The sequence below is a fragment of the Pelmatolapia mariae genome, linkage group LG6 (genome assembly GCF_036321145.2).
Source record: "Pelmatolapia mariae isolate MD_Pm_ZW linkage group LG6, Pm_UMD_F_2, whole genome shotgun sequence".
Lineage (NCBI taxonomy): Eukaryota > Metazoa > Chordata > Actinopteri > Cichliformes > Cichlidae > Pelmatolapia > Pelmatolapia mariae.
In genome coordinates, this window is record NC_086232.1 from 30,570,494 (window position 1) to 30,596,923 (window position 26,430).

At 42.3% G+C, this 26,430-nt stretch overlaps 1 protein-coding gene across 6 annotated transcripts in view; it reads right to left on the reverse strand.

The window, feature by feature from the left end:
• LOC134629322 (nucleosome-remodeling factor subunit BPTF-like) overlaps nucleotides 1-26,430 on the reverse strand; it is a 58,479-nt gene that overhangs the window by 13,453 nt on the left and 18,596 nt on the right. For 5 of the 6 annotated variants that reach the window (XM_063476567.1, XM_063476565.1, XM_063476562.1 and 2 more), the window contains 22 exons: nucleotides 25,977-26,158; nucleotides 25,557-25,688; nucleotides 24,710-24,839; nucleotides 22,043-22,178; nucleotides 21,445-21,732; nucleotides 19,225-21,313; nucleotides 16,868-16,992; nucleotides 16,303-16,455; nucleotides 15,678-15,828; nucleotides 15,255-15,294; nucleotides 14,789-15,011; nucleotides 13,567-13,716; nucleotides 9,760-9,890; nucleotides 8,612-8,726; nucleotides 7,993-8,210; nucleotides 6,325-6,565; nucleotides 5,911-6,188; nucleotides 5,554-5,667; nucleotides 5,120-5,281; nucleotides 4,674-4,756; nucleotides 790-1,015; nucleotides 280-605 (listed from right to left, as the gene is read on the reverse strand). In XM_063476567.1, coding sequence (XP_063332637.1) covers nucleotides 280-605; nucleotides 790-1,015; nucleotides 4,674-4,756; nucleotides 5,120-5,281; nucleotides 5,554-5,667; nucleotides 5,911-6,188; nucleotides 6,325-6,565; nucleotides 7,993-8,210; nucleotides 8,612-8,726; nucleotides 9,760-9,890; nucleotides 13,567-13,716; nucleotides 14,789-15,011; nucleotides 15,255-15,294; nucleotides 15,678-15,828; nucleotides 16,303-16,455; nucleotides 16,868-16,992; nucleotides 19,225-21,313; nucleotides 21,445-21,732; nucleotides 22,043-22,178; nucleotides 24,710-24,839; nucleotides 25,557-25,688; nucleotides 25,977-26,158 — 5,693 coding nt within the window. The remainder of the gene's footprint in view (nucleotides 1-279; nucleotides 606-789; nucleotides 1,016-4,673; nucleotides 4,757-5,119; nucleotides 5,282-5,553; nucleotides 5,668-5,910; nucleotides 6,189-6,324; nucleotides 6,566-7,992; nucleotides 8,211-8,611; nucleotides 8,727-9,759; nucleotides 9,891-13,566; nucleotides 13,717-14,788; nucleotides 15,012-15,254; nucleotides 15,295-15,677; nucleotides 15,829-16,302; nucleotides 16,456-16,867; nucleotides 16,993-19,224; nucleotides 21,314-21,444; nucleotides 21,733-22,042; nucleotides 22,179-24,709; nucleotides 24,840-25,556; nucleotides 25,689-25,976; nucleotides 26,159-26,430) is intronic. The other variant, XM_063476563.1, reaches the window with a different exon arrangement.

The window sequence follows — 26,430 nt, forward strand, 5'->3', positions numbered from 1 at the left end:
TTCAATGAGGACTTGATGAATAGAGCAATACTGAGTAAAACCCTGAAAATCAGTGTACATTTAAAAAGAGTAACTGGCTGAGAGTGAGAACATCGTCTATTCTTTGACCTCTAATATCAGGGCAGTAAAAACTCCAATAAACTGTGAATGTTTTAATGTGGACAGCTGCACGTCTCCAGTCTTTTTTCTTTTTATTCAGCTTAGTGCTGTCACCAATGCTGCTACACTGGCTCATACAGTATTTTTATTTTGACAGTGTTTAACAGAGCATCATCATACTTGGTCTCATCATAGGGCGTCTTGCAGATGCAGTAGAGCTTTGTGTCCTTCTTGCTCTCTTTTGTACTTGTCGTAGAGATCATTTTCTTCTTCTTGGACTTGGCTGACGTTGTCATCTCCCTCTCCTCTTCCCGTTTCCTCTTGTGTGTGGAGCTGACAGTCGTGCTAAGGTGATGCTGAGAGGTGATGTGGGACAGATTTTGCTGTTGCTGGTTGTGGGAGGCAGCAGCGGCGGCGGCAGCGGCAGCCTGGGCTGCCTGTTGGGCTGCAGCTTGAGCCCTTTCCTTCTCCCTCCTCATCCGCAGCAGATCCCTCTTTAGCTCCTCCTGGAGAATTCAACGCCAGAAACGAATTCAATTAATGTCACTTCCTGCCCTTTTTGTGCAAAATAAAGGTGTTCTAGTGCCATTTGTCACCCAGTTCTTTATCGTTGCCTTTAAAACATCACGCCCAGAGTAAAAACCTTTATGCTTTTTTAATATTTTTTCATGTCTCAAGCTTGCTTCATACCTGGGCTTCTAGCTGCAGCTCCTTGTCAAGAAGTGCCCGCTTCTTCAGAATCTCCATCTTGAGGCTCTCTTTGTGTCGGTAAAGGAGCGAGGAGAGCTTACTGGCATTGGCTAACCTCCTCTTGGCCTCCACCACCTCTTCCTTCTTCCTCCTCTTGGCTGCCTGCCTCTCATCTTTGTCTATCCGGTCTAGGATGAACTTCATCACCTGGTTGCACACGATCATCCTGAAAAGATGAGAACAGAATATGGTTGAGAGAGAAAACAAGAGAGTAATCACATCTCTTAAAACTAAAAATCACAACTCATAAAAGCATACTGTATTTAATGTTAAAGTGCTGAAACTGTGAATGTTGCAGACTAATAAAAAAAAAAAAAGCTAAAAGAAGAAATAAAAACCCAGAACTCTACTAAATCTAATGAAGGCCCATGTGAAAAAGTGCTGTGGTATTTTAAAGACATTAAACACACATAATACTCCTGCTGAGAGAGCAGAGGAGGATGAAAGGGCTGGGAGGGAAAGGATTATCACATATCTGAAGCTAGAATTCAAAAAGTCAGTACAGTCAAAGTCACAGAGGAAGAAATGTATCCCTATGACACACCAGTGGGCTGGAGCAGCGCATTAATCCAAACAATGCTTCTATGTTTCATGAAGTACAACCTGTGTGGCTACTTTGAAATATTAAAATTTTGCTTCCCTCATGTAAGAAATGGCAGTCCGTGTCAATGAACAATGAAGGCATTTCTCTGAAAACAAGCCCGCGAGGTATTCTCGTAGCTTAGTTGTGTAATCCATGTAACTACAAAGTTCTGACTCAGGTTCTGAACTTGCATTTCATCTCTATCTGGCTCCAAATCTCTTCTTTCTCAGCTGTGAGCAATCAAGTAAGAATTAAAAACTGAGAAATATTAGGCAGGTTATGAAGAAAAGTGACTTTGAACGTGGCCTGATTGTCGCTGCCATGTGGGGCTGGTCTGAGTATTTCAAAAACAGATGATCCTCTGGAATTTTCCCACACAACCATCTCTAGGGTTTACAGGGGATGGGCTGAGAAAGAGAAAATATCCAGTGAGTGGCAGTTCTCCAGGAGAATGGCCAGACTGCTTCAAGCTGATAGGAAGACAACTGCAACTAAAAACAACCACTCTTTAATTTTCTTGGTACCCTTTAGGCTGCTCAACTGTGCATCACTTAAACACCACAGCCTCCTTAGTATTGTTAATGACCACATCCATCCTTTAAAGACTACAGTGTACTATTCTGACAGCATTCCAGCAGAATAATGCACTCCACAGTCCACATCTCAATCCAACTGAGCAGCTCTGGGATACATTGGATCAGAAGATTTGCATCATGGATGTGCAGCTGACAAATCTGCAGCAGCTGTGACGCTCACGTCAATATTGACCCAAAATCTCTGAGGAACATTTCCAGCACTTTGCTGAATCCATGCCACAAAGAATTAATGCAGTTCTGAAGTCAAAAGGGGAGTTTAACTCCGAAGCAGGCGGCGAATTTAAGCTCAAAGTGTCTAGCACCAAAAACCTCTGCTAGCAGCCCACTGCTTAGAAAAGCATGAACATTTCCTTCTTTTAAATTCTGAGCCAAACATGATTAATTTCTAAAAGTGTTAGGCAAACGTGACATCATCTCTAGTTTTATTACTCACCCGCATGTTTTTACGGATGCAGAGAAGACTATTTATTTGTCTAGTGTTTATTTGTATAAGACTCTACGCTTCAGTGGCAAGCAAGTAGACTTGAGAGTTGGAAGACTGAAAGAGAGGCATGTTGAGAGATGAACAGATAAAGTGGGACTGGTTGCAGGAGGAAGAAATGTTATCCATGCGATTGTTATTCAAACAAATGAGAATCCATAGAGGGAGAAAGTTACATGTAGGAGCTTCACTTCGCAAAAATCAAATAAATCCACACGATTTATGGCTCTGCGTTCCCAGTATGTTCACTTGTGTTCGCTAACATTCACAGACGAGATCGAAAGCCGTTGCCTCGTTCGGCGCCGAGTTTGTGCGAACACCATACAAACACATCCTTGGCTGCTGAGGTCAAAGATCGGCCAGGGATCCTACCGCGTGCCCGCTGAAGTACAGAGGCCAAATGCAGCGTGAAAGTGGAGGAATAAAGCAGGACACACATAAACATGCAAACGGATGCCAAAGTTCCGCGTTATTACTAACAGAACCGTGTTTTGAAGGAAAAGAGAGAAAAGGATGACATGAAGAAATGGAAAAAGGTTGAAAAAATAAGCAAAGACAGACAGCTGCTGCTTGAGCTGCTGTACTGATGTCACGGTAGTCTGGGTTTGGTATTTCAGGTCTGTGTGAATGGGTACAGTGTTTACACAGTGTCTGTGGACATAAACAAATGGTTGTCAGGGTCGGCTATAGGTCAGAGTATATTCTAACTAACATAAAAACACGGGAAGGAGGAAAGGAAGAACGAAGAAAAACATTTTTTTAAGCATTTGAATATTTTGGCTTTTATTTTACAGTTGCAGTTGTCCTAACTAAGCTTAGTAAACAAAACGGTCTTCTAGCAGCAATCGTAGCTCTCTGCCTGGAAAACAAACACGCTCTCCATAAAAAAATATCGACCTACTAACGGTAGGATTGGTCACAGGGATGATGCAGTGAAAAATGGGGCGGCTTAAATTTCCGACTAATTTTTCAGTCGCTTTTCTGAAGTTTACGCCACCACAAATCACTGAAGGAGTCGAGGAGAGATGTATATTTTTATTGTACAACTCCCGTCATTTAGATATGGATTTGCCTGCTTGTAGGGTCACAGTGAAGACATGCAGCTGTTGGTGGTTACACGTCCAAATGTTCCCATGCTGTTCTGCACCTCCCAACAATGTGTTAGACAAAAGTCAGATGGAGAGAGAAGAAGATCCCGTATGGGTTGCAGGGAGCATGCATACGAGCGTGCACATGGGCATAAGAAGGTATCAAGTCAAAGACACAGAAGTGTCATGCAGATGCTGCAGGCTTTGGATTGAGATCTGGTGACTGTGGAGGCCATTGCAGTACAGTGAACACATCAAGCCAAAAAACTCAGAGATTGGAGAGTGGGAATGCAGTTGTAACAATAGAGTCGATGTGGAGACAATTGAGGAACGATATGTGGGTGAGCTGTGACTTATAAATGATGCTTAATTAGCATTAAGGGTTATGAGTCAAATCCACCCTCCAGCCAGGTACTCTGGCTTCCACCCACGGTCCAAAGACATGCACTAAAAGGGGCTAATAAATCACTCCCCGCACCAGCATATCACTTCTTTTTTTTCCTCCCTGCCTTCCATTGCTGAGTTTTAGTGAACCTCAGTTTTCTAGTTTCTATCTACTTTGAGTACTTTGAGACTTGAAGGTTTGTGAATTTTGAGATGCTGTTCTGTGTATCTTGGTTGAAATGACTGGTTACTGGAGTTACTGCTGCCTCACTATCAACTTAAACCAATCAGGACATTCTTCTCTGATCTCTGCCATTAACTACACTGAGGTTAGAGAACTGCTGATCACTGGATGTTTGTATTCAGTGATCTATTCTTCATAAACCTAGACACAGTGCTGCATGAAAACCTCAGCAACTTATTACATACCCAAACCAGCCTCTCTAGCACTTAGAACCATCCGCTTAAACCACCTTTGTTCCCATTTGGTTACTTAATTTCAACATCCGATCATCTTCATCGTCATGTCTACGTGCCTAAATGTACTGTTTCTACCATTTGATTGGCTTATTAGATGTTTGCTTTGAGAAGCCCTTTAATGTGTCCTACCGGTACTAATGAAGTGTTAACCTGCTGACTTTTAAAGCAGCACATGTGACACACACGAAGAAAAAACAAATCTGGAGGCAAACCTCTGATTCTCTTCTCTCTCTGCAGGCGTCATGGTTTTCTTCTGCTTCAGGTGCTCGATCACAGCGTTTTGCTTCATGACCACCTGGAATATGTGACACAGAAGAATGACAGAGTAAACCTCATGGAAATACGAAAAATCAGAAGTATGACATTCATGGTAACAGGTCAGTCAAGGACCTGTTACCATGAACTTCCAGCAGTTTGATGCGAACAACATCTATCTATAGAAATGTATTGTTATTAAGCATAGCACAGAATGTCAAATACAGATAAAAACAAATTCAGGAACAAGCATTGCCAGGATAAAGCTTTATAAACAAGGACAGATCTGAGCTGTAAAATTAAACAGAGTCCAGGTTGAAGGGTGACGAATGTTTATTTACTGATGGTCAGGAGTTTTGGAGTGAGATGATAACCTGACTGTGACAGCTGCGTACATACACACCTGTTTCTGAATGATGTCGCTCTGGCTGGCTGCGTTGAGCGCCAACTCTCTCTTTGCTTCTGCAGCTTGTTTCTTCTTCTGCTGCTGCTGCTCTCTGAGCTGCTGGATTCTCTGCAGTTGCTCTTGGACAGATGCGGCCTGGATGGTAACCACGTTCCCAATCTGTGCAAAGCAGAGTGTGGCAGTCAGCTTGTGCTTTAAATGGGGATACACTGGCTAGTTTCTTTTAAAAAGTGGCTTTGTAAATATAGAAAAAAAGGTAGAGGAATAAAGGATCAGATTATTTAACATCTTCATCCCAATGATGACATGTTTGGGGTCATTAGAACATGTGCAATACAATTTTGCTACAAGCTTAATTTTAAATCCAACGCATTTTCATTTTTAATTTTCTGAGGATCTAAAGTCCTGGAGTAGCAAGCTGAATCTAATACCTGTCCTCCCTGAGCTGAGGTGGTCCCACTCTGTTGTATCTGGATGGGAAGCTGCAGCTTGATTTGCTGTGGCAGCGTGCCTCCAACCTGCTGGGCCTGCAGCTGGGCCAACACCTGCAGCCACAACACATAAAATTCACAATTTTAACAAATCACACTGTCAGCTGAATCGCAGTTCAAAGTGGGAAACAATGGCAAGTCCACAGACTGCACCAAACAGCAAACCGGTTTACTGCTAGCTGCTGTGAGGCTTTCACTGGAGGATTTTAAATGTGAATAAAAGTCACAGTCATCAACTTTGAGGGGAAAGGAGTGACTGAGGATGCAGTTAACTTTTTTTGCTAGTCGTAACTATACCTGCTGCTGAAGTCCAGACACACTGATGACGTGGGACGTCTGCTGCAGTTGCAGCTGGGTCGTTCCTTCCTGTGTTTTAACCTGCAGCGAGGTAGGAGACTGGATGGGCATATGGGCCTGCGTCTGTGGGGGTAACTGGCCCTGAGGGCTGGCCGATGAAGGGGTGCTGGCGGTGGCCAGAGGGGCTGCCCCTGCCTGAATCGGGGCAGCGGCCTGCTGAGCAGGTTGGGCTGGAGTTTTGGTTGAGGTGGAGCTGGGCTGACTGGTTGCTGTTGTAGCTGGAAGGAGAAAAAGGAAAAAGCAGACATGTACTTAAATTCAGACATTACATTTAAGTTTCACACTTATTTTTTATCGCTTAATGCAAGCTGTAGAAAAAGCCCTCATCTGCCCTTCATTTGTCTCTTATCATACCTGTGCTTGACGTGGGCGTAGCAGCTGAAGCCAGCGGTGTGAAGAGGAAGCGCTGCACCTGGCCGTTGGGCAGCGCCGCCTGCATGAGCTGCTGACCAGGTCCTGGAATGACAGTGACCCCGTGAGGTATGACCTGCAGCTGGCCGGTGGTCTGACCCTGGCCCTGAACCATCACCGTGAGAGCCTGCTGAGTACCACTGGCACCAGCCTGCCGATCCACACCAGATCCAGCCTGCTGCTTCTGTGGGAGGATGAAGCAGAACGGGAAAGCTTGCGAATAAGATTTTACAGTCCAGTCTAATCCAAAATAAATTGCCTGTTGTAACAAATGTTGATTGCATACCATTATCTGAGGAGTAGTAATACCCTATTTCCCCCACTAATTCCCAAACCTCATTACAACCAGGTGAAATTTGTTCAGAAGGAAAATCAGCACTGCGTACATCTTGTGTACACAAGACTTTCCTTTTAACCCTCCGAAATCCCATCTGAACTCTTTAGTGATGGGTCTGATGCATCCACACGAGTCCATCATTTTTTTATTTTTTTAAACTATTGTGAGAAAGGGCATTTTACATGTTAACAAATAATTGCCAACAAGCAGAAGGAGCCACTGCCTCTCAACTGTCTCTTTTCTGCCACTGCTTAAAACATGTATGTGGTTTAAGGCACCATCCACTTTGTGTTTCATAGTTCATAAAACTGTAAAACACCATTTCTTTAAGAGAAATCCAGATCAGATACAAGGGCAATGTGGTATTGTCATGTTTTAAATGCAATATTTTTATGAGAGTAAAGCCTTTTTCATTCATTGAATGTAAAGTTAATCCTTTACTGGGTGAGGAACCTTATATGTTAAAGTGATCTGCAACATAAAAGTTAAAAGAAAAAAATCACAAATATAAAATAAGTCTTGTAACATCAACACTTTGGGTTGAAATGTTAAATTTCTAAGTATTTCAACCTTAGTTTGTCTTAGAAAGACTTAAAGCCCCTAAAAAACTATTAATATCAAATAGGAGTTATGCAATATTCTAAAATTGTCAAGCTGAACATTTATAAATCTGAATACACAATTAAAGATAAACGTATAAAGACAAATGTATATCTACAGGTTATTTGTCTTACTTTTAAGAGCAGGATGAGTGTAGTATATAACCAAGATCAAATGGTTACAGGCCACAGTGCTGTTTGTTATTTAAAAAAAAAAAGGCCTATTATGATCACTTCCAGCTTCATATTTTTACACTTGGCCTCTACTAGAGTCACTTTGCATGACTGACTGCTCAAAAAACATCTTGTTCATCTTAGACCGATCCCTTTTGTGCTCCATCAGCGGATCCACTCTCTCAGAGAAGCTGATTTAGCTCCTCCCCCCTTACGGCCACCTTTGCTTCGTGCCAACTCTCTACTGACAGCCTGCCCTTCACTGACAGAAGGATTTAACAGAAGGTGGCACAGCCAGAGCCGTGTGCCTGAGACGACCATACTGAGGATATCCCCTCTCTATGACAACACAGAGCCAAGAGTAAGAAGAAAAAAAAAGCTGCAAGAGTTTAGAGCATATGGAAAGTAGTCAACTTTCCATACGTGAATTAATAAGGGGAAATCCATTTTAATGCTGCCTGTTGTAGATATGCTGCTTGTGTATGACAGGACCTCACAAACCTGCGTGAGCTGGGTGAGCTGTGCCAGGGTCAGTTTGACCTGGCCTTGCCCCTGTGCTCGTGGGGTGCCGGGTGGTGTCTGGCCTGCTGCCTGTCCCGCTGTGTTGGGACTGGCCACTCCCTGGCCAGTGACCGTGGCGACGGGGCTGGCGGCAGATATTGCCGTGGAAACTGCCTGCCCACGAATGATCTGTGTCACTACCTGCTGTCCACCCTGACCTGAAAGAGAACGATATCACAAATTTAACAACCAGGCAACAAACTGTATAAACAGTGGGTCACTTTTACTCTCATCCAGTAGTTTAATTTGAGTAGTTTTCAGCATTTTTCCCGCCACACTTTGTGGGGAGACAGTGTTACATGACACTGAATATGATTACTTACAGTAACGAGTCTGTTATAGAGTCTGTGTTAATTTATTCAACATAAACCTATAATTTGTTATTCTTGAGAATCTATAATGGGTAAAATCAAATCCGAAAACAAAATGGTGCAAACCCCCCCCCCCCCCCCCCCCCAAAAAAAACACCCATATTTATAACAATGATGGCAATTTTAAAATACTTTCAGGGATCGGGTTAGTTTGCCGATGTTGTTCAGCCAAAATGAATGTAAATCACCTTGTTGGACCACGAGGGGCGTTCGAAGTATCGTCTTTCCCATTGGTCCTGTTTGCTGGACTGGCGTTCGGATCATTGTCATTCCTGGACGGATCTGACTGCCACCTGCCAGAACCTGGGAGATATTTTTCATAAAGACAGTATTAATTAATTATTCCAAAGCCAGCAGCTACTTTTTAAACTAGGTCAAAGATCCAGGTTGGGTTCATGCAAAAGAAACATGCCTAAGACTGATTAAAGACAAATAAAGAAATAAAAATTTGACTTCGCTATAAGGTGTTTATCATAAAGCTACACCGTTTTCTCTATAGACAGCACTCTTATGCTCATCTTTGGCTAAATACATAACAGAGTACCCAAAATGCCATAGTCTGTATCTTAAAATTTTGTATAGAGAGCATGTGTATAAAGTTATTATCAGCCTCTGCCAGCCAGGCCCCTGGGTGGGTCTGGGGCGGGCGTGGGGTTCTGGGGGCGCTCCATCTCCGGGCTGGGGCCCTGGCTGGGCCTTGGGTCCTGGTTGGTGTGTCGCCGAGGTTGTGGGCGGGTGGGTGCATGGGGGCTCAGCCGTGGCGCGGGGGGCCTCCGTTGCATCGAGCCAACTGGGGGGCTCTTCAACTGGTGGGGAGGCTGTTACATCCTTACCAAAAAAGCCTCCTAATAGATGCACCTATGGTATAAATTTGGGAACCCTAGGCAATTTTTAGAAAGGTTGAACTCTGACCTTGAGGTTGATGTCACTGGGATTCGAACTTGTTCAAGATTTTTAGTAGCTTTGAAAATCCTACATTGCCTTGATCTCTATTTATTCTGTTCACAGGATTTTCAGAAAACTTTACCTCTGACCTTGAAATCGTCGTCAGTCCGAGATTTTACTAGACACATCTATGGTATCAATTTGAAAATCCTACATCGTCTCACTCTCAATTTATCGTAGTTCGGATATTCTGCTATAACTCTACCCCATCAGCCTTTTACAGCAGAGGGGTAAACACAAAGCTCATCATCAAAAGCAATAATATCAAATTGTATTGTGGGGTGTTGGGTGATTCCCATCACTGGCAAACACGGTTGAAAATAATATATCAACACAACTATGAACAAAATGTACAAACTAGAGCTGTAACCTGAAAAAACAACAGCTGTACCTGTTGTTGGGAGCCCGCAGTATTGGGCCTGATGTTGAGCGTGGTAGTGCGGGGCTGGAATGTGGTGTAGGTTTGGGCACCTCCTGCCGTGCTGGATGGGATGATTCCCAGCACTTTCTGCTGAACCACACCTGCAGAGAGGAGAGGAGTGGAAAGACAGAAAGGAGGGTGAAACAATTAGAGGTGAGCAACATTTGAATGAGGTTTCTGAGGGAAGCTTTACAAGTCTAAAAACGACAAAGAAAAGAAGATTTGGACGTGAAGGAAATACTTTCGTGATGGTGTCTGCAAAGACGTGGCTTAAATATATGATAAAGATTTAAATAGTAAGTTTGGATTGCTTATTGCTTTACATTTAACGACTACAACAAACATCAAACAAACAAAAATATTCTTAATAAGATTAAAATGCTCAAAACGAAAGTAATTTCTGATGTGAAGCAGCAGTTACCCGTTACAAAAGTGAGCAGTTGTACAGAAGTCCTACATTAACTCTGCTGAATAGATTATTTGTAAGCTTCTCTTTTTGCTAGAGGGACACTTTTTGATCACGGCACTTGTAAATATTAGTTGAGCAGGTAAACAAAATCTTCAAAGGCCCACTGAAAGCTTAGTTGGGTTTCCCCCAACATACCTGAAACCCCCTCATATATTATGCATGAATTTCACATCCTAGTTCTTAACTTTAATCTGACAAAGCCGGCGTTTCATAGCTGTTCATGGGGTTCTCTGCCTTCACGAGCTCACGTGAAGCTGACGGCAGAAATGGAAACCATGAGAGCGTGGCTCTTTTTTCCCTCTGCTGCCTCGTTGCTGTGGTTTTTCAACCGCAACCGAGCAGGTAAACCTATATATCAAGGGTTTCCCTCTTCAAACAGGGACGTTAAGCCCAGTCGTAAGACTGAGGGAGTTGCTGCTCTGGTCACACACATCAAACAGGCTTTTCTATGGGCTGGCTGTTTGGAGAGGTCGAGGAGTTGGGATTCCGGTGAGTGGAGAGGTACACTTTTATTCAAAAAGACGAAGGGGGGGGAAAAAAAAGAAAAAAGGAATCCTACTATAGAGGGCTACCTGTCTGGGAAGCAGACCTCAGGGTAAACTTGTTTTCCTGCCTAACTTCCTTAAGCCCTTCCAAACCAAACAGGGCACCAAACAGTCATGCTGGATAAATACACATATCCATTAAATGGTTACACTCCACCTGAACTTAGTTTCTCCTTCATGGCAACTTCAAAGGCAAGAAAAATCCCTTTATGCTTGGTGAGCATCATTCTCATTTTCAATTGATTGCCTTTTTTTAAATATATATTTAAAGAGGTGTGTAAAATTAACTGTAATGTTCCTTCTTCTTTTTACAGTTTTCTGGGAAAATTGATTTTGCACCAGCAAGGTGATTCCCAAAGAGCTATTGGCTGAAACCTTGCCGTGTGCAGTGTGAACCATTCTTCAAGACTACTTCAAGAAAGTACAAGAAAGCTTGCCTAAGAGATTTCAGTGTGTGTTTCAGAATAAAAGGTGATGATACCAAATAGCGAATTCCAATCTTGTCAGCTTATTTGTACAGATTCTGTTTTTGCCTTATTTCCATTTTTTGTATATGTTTCAGTACATCGCTGCGCATATTTCTAATTTTCCTACCAAAATAGAAATATGTGACGCGTGACTCTGGACTATTGCACGGCGCTGTAATCATCAGATGAACTCTTTTTGTGTTTATTCAGAGAAGCCAAATTTCACTTTAACAGATGTAATGTTTAAAAACACATGCTGACATAATAGCACTGGATATGACTCACATTAGAGCTGTCAGCAGTTTAATGAAGCATGTCAACATGACAGGCCACATCTCCAAAGTGCTGAGCAACATTCATCCCTACAATCTGACAGGGCCACAGACAGAACTGACGATGTCCAGAACAAACCATCGTCTCATCCAAGGTGTCAATATTGACATTTCAAACAGCTGAAAAGCACAGACGTTCGTACAGATACTACAGTTTTGAATCCACAGTCTTGATTTAGAACCTCAGACTACACAAGTCTACCATCCCAAAAACCATCCAACCAAAATAACATCTTAAAAGAATACCACGCCAACAGGACAGAAGCAGACACGGTGTGCCACACCAAACCAAACCAGTGACTCATGCTGGCTCACACTGGGCACCACAATGGGGTTGGTGCAGACCAGTCTGGTACAGTACGGTACGCCAACCTGGTGCCGTGATTATTATTGCCGCCTCACAGCAAGAAGGTTCTGGGTTCACATTGTGGGCCTTAGCATATAATATACTCTACATAAAATAGAAAATATGAAGAATGAATGCAGCTTTCAATGTAAATTTCTGCATGGTCAGAAAAGCGCGATATAAAAGTCAGTGCATTTGCATTACAGGAGCACAGACTACAGCAAGGATGGAGTTCATCTGAATTCATAGGACCTAAAAATTGTGTATGAAACTAAAATATTGTTTAAAGAAGGAGCCAATGGCCATAAATTACAATATTTACTAGTATTATTTGCAAAATTCAGTTGAAAAAGTTCCACGTTTGTTGAATGATCTTATCGCCTTCAGTAACTTCAGCAGTCTCTGCATTGCTGCTTTACATCATCTCAAACATTACACACAGAGTTACGTTTGGAAAGACGTTCCTCTCATTCGATCCACTGTAAAGTTGTGCTTAGCGCATACAGTTGTAGGATAAAAATGACTTTCATTCTCACTTTTCATTCCCTTTAAACAGGCAACAAATATATATATTTTTTTATCTTTGGAGTGGCAAAACATACAAAACAATTAGAAGTCATCTTACAACTGATAAACTGCGGTGCATTCACATCTACGAATGCAAATGACTGTAGTGAAACCAAGCCCTAAACTAAATAGTAAATGATAATTCAGTTGCACGTTCTCATGTAATAGAAATCTGTCAACAAACAATTTAATCACTGATGGAGGATGGACAAAGGAAGAAACCATTAAACTGTTTCCCCACATCAGGAACACTTTCCTTAAAATTGTCAGCTAGTTGAAGTTTGTCACTATACGCAACCACTTTTCTGACCCATTATTATCATAGATATATATACACACGTATATATTGGCTACATCAGTTGTTTTCACAATTCGTTTCATGTCTTTAATTTAGAAAGCCATGCTTGAAATGATGTACGATATTTCAGGGTAAAGAAACGGGGCCAGAGAACAACTGAAAAAGCAAACTAAAGCTACCAGTGAATCAGAGAACAAATCAGCGATGCAGGGTGATAAATCTGCGGTCTAAACCAAGCTAAATACAGTATTTTAGATGCATGTAATTTCATGCCCATTAAGAAAAACATGGTCGCATTTGAACCATGGTGAATCTGCGACAGCTGTGTGACTGATTCTGAAAGAGCGCTTTAAATATTGACCAGCTATCCTGACACTTGAGCCCTGCAGTTCCCCTAAGTCGTGTTGTTGGCTAGCTGACAGTCGCAATCAAGGACAAAAGGAACGCCTGATTTGAAAGGTTCAAAAATTCTGGCTTGCAGCAGCTGGCACCAATAACATTTATGAAATGAATAAAGACAAGCTCAGTCCCCCTGGAGAACTCTGTGTGTGGTTAGTACGCTAAATTACTTACAATGGCATCCAATTCATGGGCCAGATCTAATTTGGCCCCTCTGACACATTTTAAATGCTGCTGGTGTGGGTCTGATGTGAGGCAATGAAAACAAACACACATGCATCCCCAAATGGACGGAAAGAAGAAATGCTGCCCGGGGTCTGCCTCTGAGGTGTGACTTATTAAAACCAGCAATACCTCCTTGCGAAGTTGGCACGTTGACTGTGACGATCTTGCTGTTGGCAGGTAGTGGCAGCTTGGTGGTCACAACCTTTCCACCAACAGAGGTTCCCGTAATCTGGAAAGTGTGCCCACCAGATGTGGCCACCGTGGTCTCTGAGCCCGCTCCTAATTAAAGGAAGGAAATAAACAAAAGGTACCTTAAATACAGCTACATTGCAAATTCAATAATATTTCCCTTCTAATTAATGCACATAACCACTGTGCTTAAGACACAACACAGGAAATCAACACACTTTAGAAATGCTTTACAGTTTGCAGTTTTTACAGTTGAATTACTAAAAAATAAGAGAATCAAAAATTAGAAAAGAGCTATGCCTAATAAAATGTCATCTCCAGCACTAAAACATATTTAAGACATTTATGCATTATGGCCTCCTCTGAAGGTGATGCAAGCTGTCACCCGTCTGTGCATAAACTGTGGTGAGGACTTGCTCTCCATTTCTGGATGAGTACAGCCTGCAGCTGTGCAATGAACACATGAACCCAGCATGTCCCAGGCACGGTCAACAGGAGACAAAATGAAGCTAAAGGCTGGCCTAAGTAAGAGCCTGCATGTGCTCATGATCCAGAGGAGCCTACGATCCTCTGGCAGTGTGGGGACAGGAACTGTCCGGCTGAAAAAGCTGCAGGGCGGGGTGCAGTTGGATTAGTTGGAGGACCTCATCTCTGTGGCTCCAGTGAGATTTCCATTAAGAACAATCAGATGTTTGCTGTCATGGAGATGCAAGGGTGCAGCAACACCTCTGACACAGATGCCAGCATACCAACAGCCCAGCCTTGATGAAGATCAGTTATGGCTCATGGTGACATACACAGTTTTTTTCTTTTTTGTTTGTGTGCGTGTGTGTGTGTGTTTGTCTTCTGAGACAGCTCCCTTGCAAATGCAGTAAATTAAAGCAATTGTGAGGTGAGCAACTGGTTCAGTTTGTGTTCAGTAAACAAATTACTAATCCATGACTAGTATAGTTAGACTGTAAATTTATTTTAAATTTTTAATTATCTCTTTTTGTTCACATAGCTCTAAAACAAATTCACTTCCTGGTACCAGCACCTGTTGCTATATATAGATCTTAAGCATTGTTCTGATAGGTCCTACAACTTTATTTAGTATTCAGGATATTATAAAAAATATATAAAAATACTCCAAATGCTGATTATTAGTTACACTGTAAAGTACCTTGTGTGCTTTGACCCTGCTTCACCCAGGTAGCAAACGACTGCTGGAAGTTTTTGTTCTGCTGGAATGTGACAGGGGTCCCCATCTTGGTAGACAGGACCACCTTGGTGCCGGGGGTGCCCTGGCCTGACAGTGAGCCAACGATCACTTTGGGTGTGGCAGCAGGTGTTGCAGGACTTCCTGCTGGGGTTGTGACTGAGCCTGGTTTCTGCTCAAGACGTTTCTGAAAGAATAAACAAGTTGATCACAACATTAACTTATTTCAAAACAATAAAATACCGTGACCTGGACTTGTTTATCTTTTTATCCAGGTGGGACCACAGATGTCCTTTTTTTCACTCTCACAAAGACAAACAGTTTACCGTAAGTTTGAAAAATAAATCAATGATTGAATAAATAAATACAATAAAATAAAATAACTTGATAAAAATGAAAAAACAGACTTAAAAAACTGAACTTCACTCACCTTGGCCTGCTCAGCTGCCTGAGCTTTCTCTTTCTCCACCCTGTGAAATGAGAATATGTGAAAAAGGTTAAAAGATAAAAAGTAGAATAACTAGGGAAAAAAGAACAATTAAAAGATTATTACAAATTTATTGATGTATTTGTCAAATTCTTAAGTAATATGCAAGTAGGATGTCTAGAGTGATGGAGTTAAATACTAAAAGAAAAAAAACCTCCAGTGAAATCAACTTTTAGACCTTCCAGCATATCTCACACAAATCTAACTCGACGATTTACTTCTAGCTGAGTCAGAAAATTCTTCTTCTGAAAAGAAATCTTCTGGAACAATATCTGGCTCTCAGTATGACATGTTTATAAACTGACTAATATAATTAGTCCTACACAGCACGCGCAAACATATTCCGCTGAAATTTGTGACTCTGACCTTTCTGAGAAGGCTCTAATCTCCCAGAGGTCCAGCTCCTCCTCGGCTACCCAGGTCTCAATCACCACTGGGCCAGTCTGCTTGGCAGGCTCGGGCTTCTTGGGACGCAAGGCACTGGATCGCAGACCCTTCCTCTGTGGGGTGTGGGTTTCTGGCAGAAAGATGAACAAATGATTGACGACAATTTGTAATTACATTTGGTATTGGACAGAAACAGAGCCCATGTAAATGTGTCAGTTTTACAGCCTGGTTACAATAATAACTTGTACGGAGTATAAAATGTAAATTAAAACAGACTGCACATCTTTTAAAACCAATATTTAACAATAAATAATACAAAGACAGCATATCCAATGCTGAAATACTGAGCAACAACCAATTATTGCAGGAAAACCAAACAGAAGAAAGAAAAAACTGTATTTAAACATTTATCTTGTATTATTTTTAAATAGTATGGTTTTATTTATACAGTTCAAAAGTTCAAAACAGGTTTGCATATTTCTGTTATTAATGTAATAGTTGTAATGTGATAGTTTCACTTTGTGTTTGATGGTGAGAAATGACATGAGACAATTTTTAAAAAAATTTTTTTTAATAAATGTGAAAAAATAAAAGTCTGTTTTACCTTTTGGAGTTTCTGGCACTCCAAGGGGGCAGATGATTTTGCGTATGCAGTACTCTGAGCGGATGCCGTATGGTCCCACATCGCGGCGCTTGATGATCTCGGTGGTGGTGATTTCAGTATCTGATGTCTCTGTAGCAATGAGTGGGGATAGGGCTGGGTTGGTATGGTGATGAGGAGGAAAGCCCGAAAAGATGGAGGAAACGCACTCCAACATAAAAACAGTGATGCCCAAAAATGTTTTGCACATGTTTTCTCTATTATTCTGTTGGGCCAGCACAGGGATAAGTATAGAGAGAGAGGACATCAAGAAGCGAAGACAGCAGTTGCTGACCAGAAAGATTACCATGCCTTACAAGTTAGTAAAAAAAACAATTGAAATAAAATCCTGAAAAACAATCTGAACTTACCTCAAAAAGAAAAATAAATAAATAAAAATAACATTTATAATCCAAGCTGTAGCTGCAAGCACTCATTTGAGCATAACACCTCTGTAGGAGTTTGTTGCCATTCCTCAAAGAAAATGGATGAAAACTGTAAATGATTATTGGAACTGTTGAAGGTCTACCTGTACGTGTGGTGCCGACAGCAGCGGACGGTTTCACAGCCATGTCGTCCCATCTCAGACAGGCCCACAGGAGCCTCAGCATGAGGCTCACTCCAGCCATAGACTTCACTGTCTGCAGTCGATACCTGGACAGATAGTTACCGATTACATTAAATTATCTATCACATTATTCCAAAGAAATAATGCACACAGACAGGCCTCATGAGACAGGCCTCATTTTTCCTCCTTTCACAGCACCACTGTGCTCCCTGTCTTGTTGTTGCATACTGCAAATTAATATTTGAATCAGGCATAGAAACACTACTGACAGTACTTAAGGTGTCACTGAAATGACTGACTCAGAGTTACAGAAAACACGATCATGGGTCTGGAAGTGGCAGAATAAAAACAAACGAGACTTGTTGGTGATGATGTTGACACTTCACGCCTGTTTCCACTAAAGAAACAGAACAGATCTCTGCAGGGCTATTTATTTCTACAAGGCAAATCAAGCAAGTAAACAATTCTGAACATAACAGACTCTTCTCAGTCTAGAAATAGACAACAACATCTCATCCATCAATAAATAATTTCCAAAAGAAGGAAAAATTCCTTTCTTATGACTGCTATGACAATGAGGTTGGCATTTGGATATCGTCATTAACGGCATCTTAAACATCTGAAAAAACACGATCGTCACAGGGCTTATTATGTGTACGCGGTCTGGTGGATATTCCCTTTCCCATGTGTAACCGCAGGTGGAAAAATATGCCTGGGTTGCAGGGCTTGGTCAGCGCGCAAAGCGAACATCGTGACACCTCTCCGACCACCGGATGATTCATGTCTCCTTTGGAACTCTGAGGTCTGGTCAAAATAACCAGAGGTCCCCGTGTGACACCAGAGTCAGAGCTACAGCATCACCCGAGGCCAAAGCCACGAACGGCAGACAGGAAGAGTGAAGACATAACGAACAATAAATCACCAGGACATGGCACTCTGCCAAAGCTGGGAAACTGTTTAAAGGGGAAGGATGAGAAGCGAGCGCTTATAAAAACTTAGAAGAAGCACAAAAACTGCCTTTGTATAATCTTACAAGAACCACAGAGCAATACAGAGATGATTACGCACTGTGTCACACTTGCGCTCCGGCTATCATTACTTAAGTTTTCTTCTTAGGAAAGGAAAGTGTGGTTACAGAGAGTTTACGCTGTGAAATGCTGCATTTTTGAGCTCATTTCCTGGATATTACATTTCAAGAGAAATGAGAAGTCCAGTAAAAAGAACTCATTAAGAACATTTTTAATTGTAGTGCTGCTGGACAGAATATGATATAAAGCGGAACCTCACAATATCTGATAAAAGTGGATAACTCTTGGTTATACCATGATGTTCAAAAGCCATTTAATGTGATTCTAATTCCATGATTGTGCTGCTCCAAAATCTGAAAAAAGACAGCTCCTTTGGCCTGCTCTTTGATTCACAGCGGGTAGAATCACCAGTTAACATAACAAGCACATGTTTTTAAACTGTGGGCGATCATAAACTCTAAAGAAAGCCTCCAACTGACTTTGAACCAAGAAACTTCTTGCAGTAAGGCGACATGGAAACAATCGGAGCACCCCGATCACATCCAAAGGGGTTAACACAGTAGGTATTTCCACATATTTGACTTGACAGATTTTTACACCCTACCTGATGTAAGCCTCAAGAAATTTGCGTCTCCTCCCGGGATACAACCAGGAACTCAGCTTATGAACCAAGGGGGATGTCCTCGCATTTTACATATTTTGAAATATACTCCCTCTGAATGGCCATTAATTAACAGTTAAAAGCAATATGTTGGGTTTATCAAAAATTTCCTTCAGCCTATTCAATTCAGGGTCACGGTGGGACTGGAGACTATCCCAGCTATCACAGGGGGAGAGGGAGGGTACACCCTGGAGAGGCTGCTGGCTATCACAGACCTACAGCAGACAGACAGATCACCATTCATGCTCACATTCACACTTACGTCCAATTCTGAATGACCAATCAAAGGAACATGGAAAATAACCAGACCTACGAAGTTACGCTCAGGATGCCCATGCTCGGAAATGATAAAAACAGGATCAAACAAGATTAAACTCCTAAGTAGTTTCCACCGCCGGAGACAAGAAAAGGAAACAAATGATAATGAAGATGATGAGCTGGCAATGTCTGTTCTAGGCTTTAAAGATCAACTTGCTTCCACTTTTGCTTTTTCTATTCATGCTTAAAGAAATATGGATTGTATCTAAGACTCAATACAGATAATAGAATTTAATAACACACCAGCTTCAGAGAGAGAGGACAGTAAGTAAGACGTGTGTGAGGAAGACAAACTGAGAATGGGACCTTACCTCCAGGTGATGCCAAACGTAGGCCTGGGCGAAGGATACGGCCAGATATCCAGTGCTGGCTTAGCATTGTAACTAAACACTGGCACCTCACGGAATCCGCCTCGCCTGGCCAGGATCTTTAAGTCATCGTGCGGAAGTACAAAAATACTCTTCCGGCTGCTCTTGGTGACAAACTTGCAGTAAGAGGGAAGAGCTGTGTCTGAGCGGGTCTTCTTAGTGCGGGAGAACTTGAGGAGGCGCACACGGCCCTTTGTTGACAACGAGTCCTCCTCGCTCACGGTAACAGACGACACTGAGGTTTTACCGCTGGCGTCAATAGTTGACTCGCCCACAGAAGCTAAAAGTGTTGTTTTCTGCTCTTGTGTCACCATTTCACTCTGGCTGTCTTCAGACTGGCCATCGAGCCCCGGGGAGAAGATTTTGGTCACAGTTGTTTTGGTCATGGTTGTGAGGGTAGACACGGCGCTGCTCTCTGTTGTTGAGACTACAGGCACCACCGGTTCTCCAGATGTCGTCGACGGCACCTTGGCTATCCTCATCTCAGTGGAAAGTACTGTGGTGGTAGTGGTGGTGGAGGTTGTGGTTACCTGGGTGATGATGGTCTTGACTGGTTCCGTCGCCCCACCGTTGCCGTTCTCCTCTGCAAAGTCGTCGCTGAGACTCGACTCCTCCGCTGAAGGTATAGGAGAGGGAGCCATTCTTATAATCTTGACGCCAGGACTGGGTTTGGTCTCCGTGCACTCAAAAGATGATGTGCTGTTGTGAACATTCGGAGTATGCTCTGCGGGTGTGTCTACGTTATTTTCCAGCTTTGTTTTCTTCAGTGGAGGTTTGTAATCTTGGTCAGAATTTGTAATCTTGCTTTCTGCCTCTACCTTAGAAGCTAAACAATTTTCTTTGACCCTAACCTCCGTGCTAGTGTTTAAAGAAGCAAGATCCCCGTTCACTAAAGGCTTTTGCTGCGTGGTGTCTTTCAGCGACACAGCAAGCCGTTGTTCATCTTCATCCTTCCCAATACTGTTCACCTTGGGCTGAGGCCTGTTGTTGAGCATGCCATTATTTGAGCTCATCACAGAGTTACCCAGCATGTTTTCACCCCCAAAACCATCATTACCATTTACCTGAGGGAGAGGAGAAACTGGCTCAGGAGTGCCAGTTACAGTCCTACCATCTCCAATATCTTGCAAATTGTCTTGACTATCCTCTGGCCCCATGCCGTTTTCCTCTGTGCTCAAATGCACTGAGCCTAAAACTTCTGTGTTTTGCTGAATCGGTTTTAAAGGAGCTGTGTCTTGACTGTCTTTTTGGTCAAGAACACTTCTAAATGTCACTGCAGCATTCAGTTTTAATTTGGGTTCCTCAGACCCTTCATTCTCAGTAAGCGCAGCCTTCGTAACATCTGATGCTACACAGTCTGCTTGTTGCTCTAAAGAACTAGCTGTTGTTTCTTGCACATCGGGGAGTTTAACAGCCTCTTGCCCTGAACTAGCTTCCTTTGGCCCCGTAGTCCTTTCATTTTCCACCAATTTCTGGAGCGAGGAGGTGGTTTGGTGTTGTGGTGAATTTGAATTTTCACCTGTACTGCTACTGTCTTTGGGTGTGGAGTCTGTAACAGGAGAAGGAAGAGGAGTGACAATCTTATCTGTAGTTTTAGAGAGTCCATCCCGACTCTCCCCTTCTACTTTTTGTCCTTCAACTTCTCCTTGCCCTGGAGTTTCAGTTGTGGAAGGTTTCTCCTCCACTTTCACAGCTTCACCCAGTGTGAGATGTGTCTGAGTGAGAGCTTGGGGCTTGAGTGGTGACCGTGGCCGGACCGGAGTGCTTAGAGCAGGGGTTGTTGTGGATGAAACTGGTTTAGGCTCCTGGGGTTTGGAGGCTGACACCTGTTCCCTTTGCCTCTCTTCGATAATGTGCTGCTTCACTCTGCGTTCAAGTAGACTGTCCAGTTTGGAGGACTTGACCTTCTTCTTGTAAGCAATGCGGGTGAGGAAGCCTTTGCTGACATCCACTACGTCGTAGTTAAATGGTCGCTGAAGGCTTTCTGTTGGCTCCTCTTTCAGGGAATCCTTATCTTCCTGAATACAGGAACCTGGAAAGAAAACAATTCAGATTAAATGTGTTTCTTTACATTAGAATCATAAGAATTAGAGCTAAAGTAGTTTAAAGGAAATGACCACTCATAGTATAAATGCAACAGAACGCAATGTTAATCGGTCATACTTTGCACTTCATCTGACGGCAAGTCTGTTGAATCCACTTCCATCTTCGTTGGCGATTCCTCTGCCGGCAATTCCTCTTTTGCCTTCTCCTTTTCATCCAAATCTTCTTTCTTTTCTTCGTCCCTCTTCTCATTAGACATTTGTTGATCTGTCAGTGGCTTGGGGAGGCCAGAGGAGTCTTCTTCTGTTGCTTCGCTGCTTGTTGCAGCAGCTCCCTGAGCTTCTGGTGTGACTACACTAGGCCGTCGACTCAAGTCCAGCAGAGTACACTTCTTGCCAAGTTTAGCATCTTTGAAAAACAGAATGAGAGGATAACCTTATATTAAGCTGCTCACACATTGTTATTATATTAACTGAGCAAATTAGCAGGAAAGACCATCAATAATTGAATTTACTGGGAACTTTTGGGAAAATTACATTAAATTCCCCAGGACATCAGCATAAATCCAGAGAAATTTAATTCACTGTTGACCAATAAACACAAACAATAACACGTAAAAATAACTGAATGAGGTACAAATCTGTCAAGAGTGGAATAAATTCTAATTCCAAATAACTAAAAAGCACAGTCAATGCCATAAAAGCCTCCTGTTCCACACCTTCCAGTTCTTTGCGGTAGTTGGCGTTGGTGTTTCCAGGAAGTCTGGGAACAAATCGTGGCACATAAGTTTTACTGATCCAGCTCCAGCCCCCGTAGCCTGTAACGCGATACTCCTCTCCTTTCTGCTTCCACACCTACATGTAGGACAAGAAAGTAGGCAAGAAAAGAGGAATCAGGTAAAGCGAAAATATTCACGAGGGGGGGAAATAAGTGGTGGGAAACTAAGAGGGTGATCATACAAAGAGCTTTAAGGTTACAAAGTTATTTGCACACCGATCACTAATTGCTGAGGGAAATGACTCACAGCAGAGCTTAACTTTCTGCATCAAAGAGCCTTTGATCGGCCCTCATGCATGTATGCACAACATGCACTTCAGTGTTTCCCACTAAAAGGACTCATTTTACAAAGTTTCAGTGCAGATGTAGATTAGACCGGCATACTGCAGTTACCATTAAAATTAGTGCACAATCATTTCACAAGTGCATCTAAGCATGATTGCCTATCTTACCATTTACCTATTTGTCATTTAACTGTGGTCTTCTTGCACAGTATTAAGTACAAATTTACATTAAAGCTGCAAGCAGCGATACGAGGGCCCTCGCACCCCTGGCGCGGCGAGCCACGCCCAACACCTACAACCAGCACGTCTGATCTGATGTCACATTGATGTAATCCATTCATTTAACCACCAGCTGAAATTTCATCTAATTCAATCATGATTATAGACGTCCCACTTGGTGGCGCTCTAACCATTAATGACAAATGGCATAACAAACATTTCCGAGCTCGAGTCTCATCATAACTGCAACCTTTGGGCGAGATTGGACATTGTTTTTTTGAGGGATAGCGGATTACTGCTTTTTGGCGAGTGATTGAAAGTCCACGTGCCGCCATGACCACCCCGTTTCCCTGAACGTAAAAAGCTTCGCAATTTAACATCACAAACGTCTTTAGATTCCACGCACTGGAGATTGGGTCAATATGATGAAATCCCTTGGAGGAGTTCGTCAAAGTATGACGCCTGAAAAGAGGAGAAAATGTCGCCAAAATTACACATTAATTTTAAAATGGCTGACTTCCTGTTGGATTTGGGATATTGCTCCAAGAGACTTTTTTGTACATCTTCACATCTCCTATAAGCTTACCAGGTTTCAGACTCATACATAAAACACAGAGCAGGGGCTGTTGTTTTGAAATTTTGTAGGGGGCGCTGTGGAGCCATTTTGTGCTATTCAATGAAAATGATAACATCACGAGAAAGTGCTCTTCACATTGGAGGTGTGCGCCAAATTTCACGACATTTTAAACTTTCCAAGCCCCTCAAAATCCACTTCATCTTTCATGGTGAACTGTTTTGCCACCAGGGTGCGCCGTTCAGTTTAAAGTCACAATTTTCTCACTGAAGCATCATGAGGGACTGATGGTGATATTCACCGCTTTTGAGGTGGCCACGATGAAACCGTGAAAATCAGTACAACAAAATGAAAGCCATGACATTTCCTGTTCCCACTAGGTGGCGCTCTACGTATTCCTTTCAATGGGCACATCAATCTGTTCAGGGCGGGTCTGACATCATGCCTTTAAAGTCTGGTACTGATCAGACTGGATTTCATTGAGTTATACTAATTTGTTTCTTCATGACGAAACATCAATGTTCGCCATGCTGCAGGGGTCACACCCTCTAACGAAAACTCACAGTTTTCACTGTAACCCAAGACCAACTCCTTAAGGCTTTCCTGGAGAAATTTGAGGCTGCAAATGTCACCCATAACAATACTGTACACCAACGTGTAAAACATGACATTTCCTCTTCCCACTAGGTGGCGCTGTCCCTGGTGTCAAATATGGCAGTTGGAATATGTTCAGGGGTGGAGCCTTATCATATGTGTGCTCTTTGGTCCACGTCGGACCATGTATGACAGAATGAGAGACAATAAGATTTTCATGGCGAGTCATCGAAATTCGCCATGGCGCCACGGCCTCACGGTATTGCGAAAACTCAAAAGCTCCGCAATTTAACATGGCCCAGTGGTGTAGTTGACACTGACCAAATATGAAGCTTATACATTCAAATCCCAAGGAGGAGTTCGAAAAAGTTCGAGGCATGGAAATGGCAAAATTAGAGCCAAAATGTCACCTTCACTTGCAAATGGCGGACTTCCTGTTGGGTTTGTGTCAATGGCCCCGGTGACTTTTTTGTTTGTCTTGGCATGGTACACATGTGTGCCAGATTTCATACATGTAGCTCAAACGATGTGTTCGTAGGGCTGCATTTAACAAGGCATAGGTGGCGCTACAGAGCCATTTCCCAGTGCTCATATGTAAAACCATTAAAATACAAAATTTTTCACCAGACCTGACATGTGTGCAAAATTTCATGAGTTTTTGAGCATGTTAAAGCCCTCAAAAAGGCAATTCATTTCAATGAAAAATAATAATAATAATAATAATAATAATAATAATAATAATAAACAGAGCAGATACAATAGGGCCTTCGCACTCTCGGTGCTCGGGCCCTAATTAAACGTGGCCCAATCTGAAATGACGTGATAATCTCTGGATAAACTTATCCAGGTTTACATATGAAATCCATCATCCATTCAATAATTCATGTGCCAGAATTTAAATAATCAGTTCAACTGCAGCAATTTGTGCGGCGCCTACCTGATGTTTTATTGGAAAGGTGTATTTGACCCAGGTGGCCTGCTGCAACGTCTCCTCATCCTCCAACTTCTTCTCTCTTTTCTTTACTTTTTCTTTCTCCTCACGCTCCATGGATGTCATGCGATTTAACCTGAAATGCATTTTAAATTGTCACACAGCTCGTACATTTAAAATTTTTCCATCCTTATGCTAAGAGAAGCAGAAAAGAAGTCGTTTTTGAGCGATCTGCATCTGAAATTTTGTTTTCATAGGATGCTGTACCAACAATATTATCATTGCTGCATGTGATAACATCATACATGCTGATGGGTCACAAAAACTTCTTCCTTTCAAACTCTTTATTATATCAATAATTGTTCATATTTCATGTAAATAAACACTGGAAAGCTTCCTGGACAATTTCAGTTGGTGAAAAAGATGAGGAGAAGAAGAAACCTCACACATATACACACTGATACAAGTCCTTGAAACGCCACTCTCTCTCTCACTTACTAACAGTTTGGGCTTATACATACACACATTCTGCTCTTAACCTTGTGAAATCTTGGACAATCACTTCTTTAAAAGAGCCCTTGTGTTGCTGAAGCAGTCGTAGAGGCAGGGGTGGGTGGTGGCTGGTTGTGGACTTGCAATCTAAATATTATGCCTCACAGCCAGGGTGGGCCTTTTGATCTGATCTGGGTAAGATCAGCTCTGCCAGTTAACTGGATGCACATCCCCCCATGTACGTGCACTGAAAGCCTGTTTGAGCTCTTCAAGGTATTTGAATTTTTTTGTAAAACTCAATTTATTTGTGTTTGTGAAGTGACAGCAGCATGTATGGTGCACACTGTAAAGATTTTCATACCTGCTATGGCCCAGTGAATCCTTCCAGATGGGCAACATGGCCACAGGTTTGATTGCACACTCCAGGATGGCCAGAGCCAGTGCAAACTCTCTGGCCTTACTGCACATCTGAACTGCTTTGATCCAGTTGGTCCTTCAAAGAAACAAATAAACAAAAACAACATTTTAGCATGTTTCGACCTCCTCCTGTACTCTGGGTTCTTTCAGATTTAGGCTACAGAATATTTGTAAGCGCACAGTCTGACCATGATTTGCTTTTACATATGTTAAAAATGCTACTTTGACACAAAAATGAACTGATTTACTGAAAGGTGTTAACCTCACTAGCAAGTTAAGGCATAAAACCTAAAACCCACTAAACAAAGCCAGTGGAGGACATGAGATATTATTGTTATATCCCAGTCCCCACTCCCTTTTATACCTGTGTGACACCCAGTTCGGGTGCATGAATGGTGCTGGAACATTGTTCTCCAGCTGAATGATAGTGAGCCTCAATGTGGAGATAGTCAGAACCTTGGAGCCATAAATGGACCCATTCCACTTAAACTCTCCTGCTGGTGTCATGCAGAATTTGTGGGAGAGATGCCGCCTCTTGTCATGGTCCTGTAAACAAACAGATAAATGGAATTTAGTTGGGAATTGGAATCCATTAAACTCAAAGAACTGAATGAGATTTTTCACTTGGAACTTAATTCCACATCTGGATATTAACTGGTGTAAACTGCCACATATAACAAGTAAAGACACATATGTTCACAAGTGAGGACAACTTCAATGTGACTAACACTACCATAAAAACAGTAGAAACACATGCAAATAAAAACAAAAAAGGCAGAAGAATACTGTAACCAACGAGCCAGGCAGAAAGATGCAAT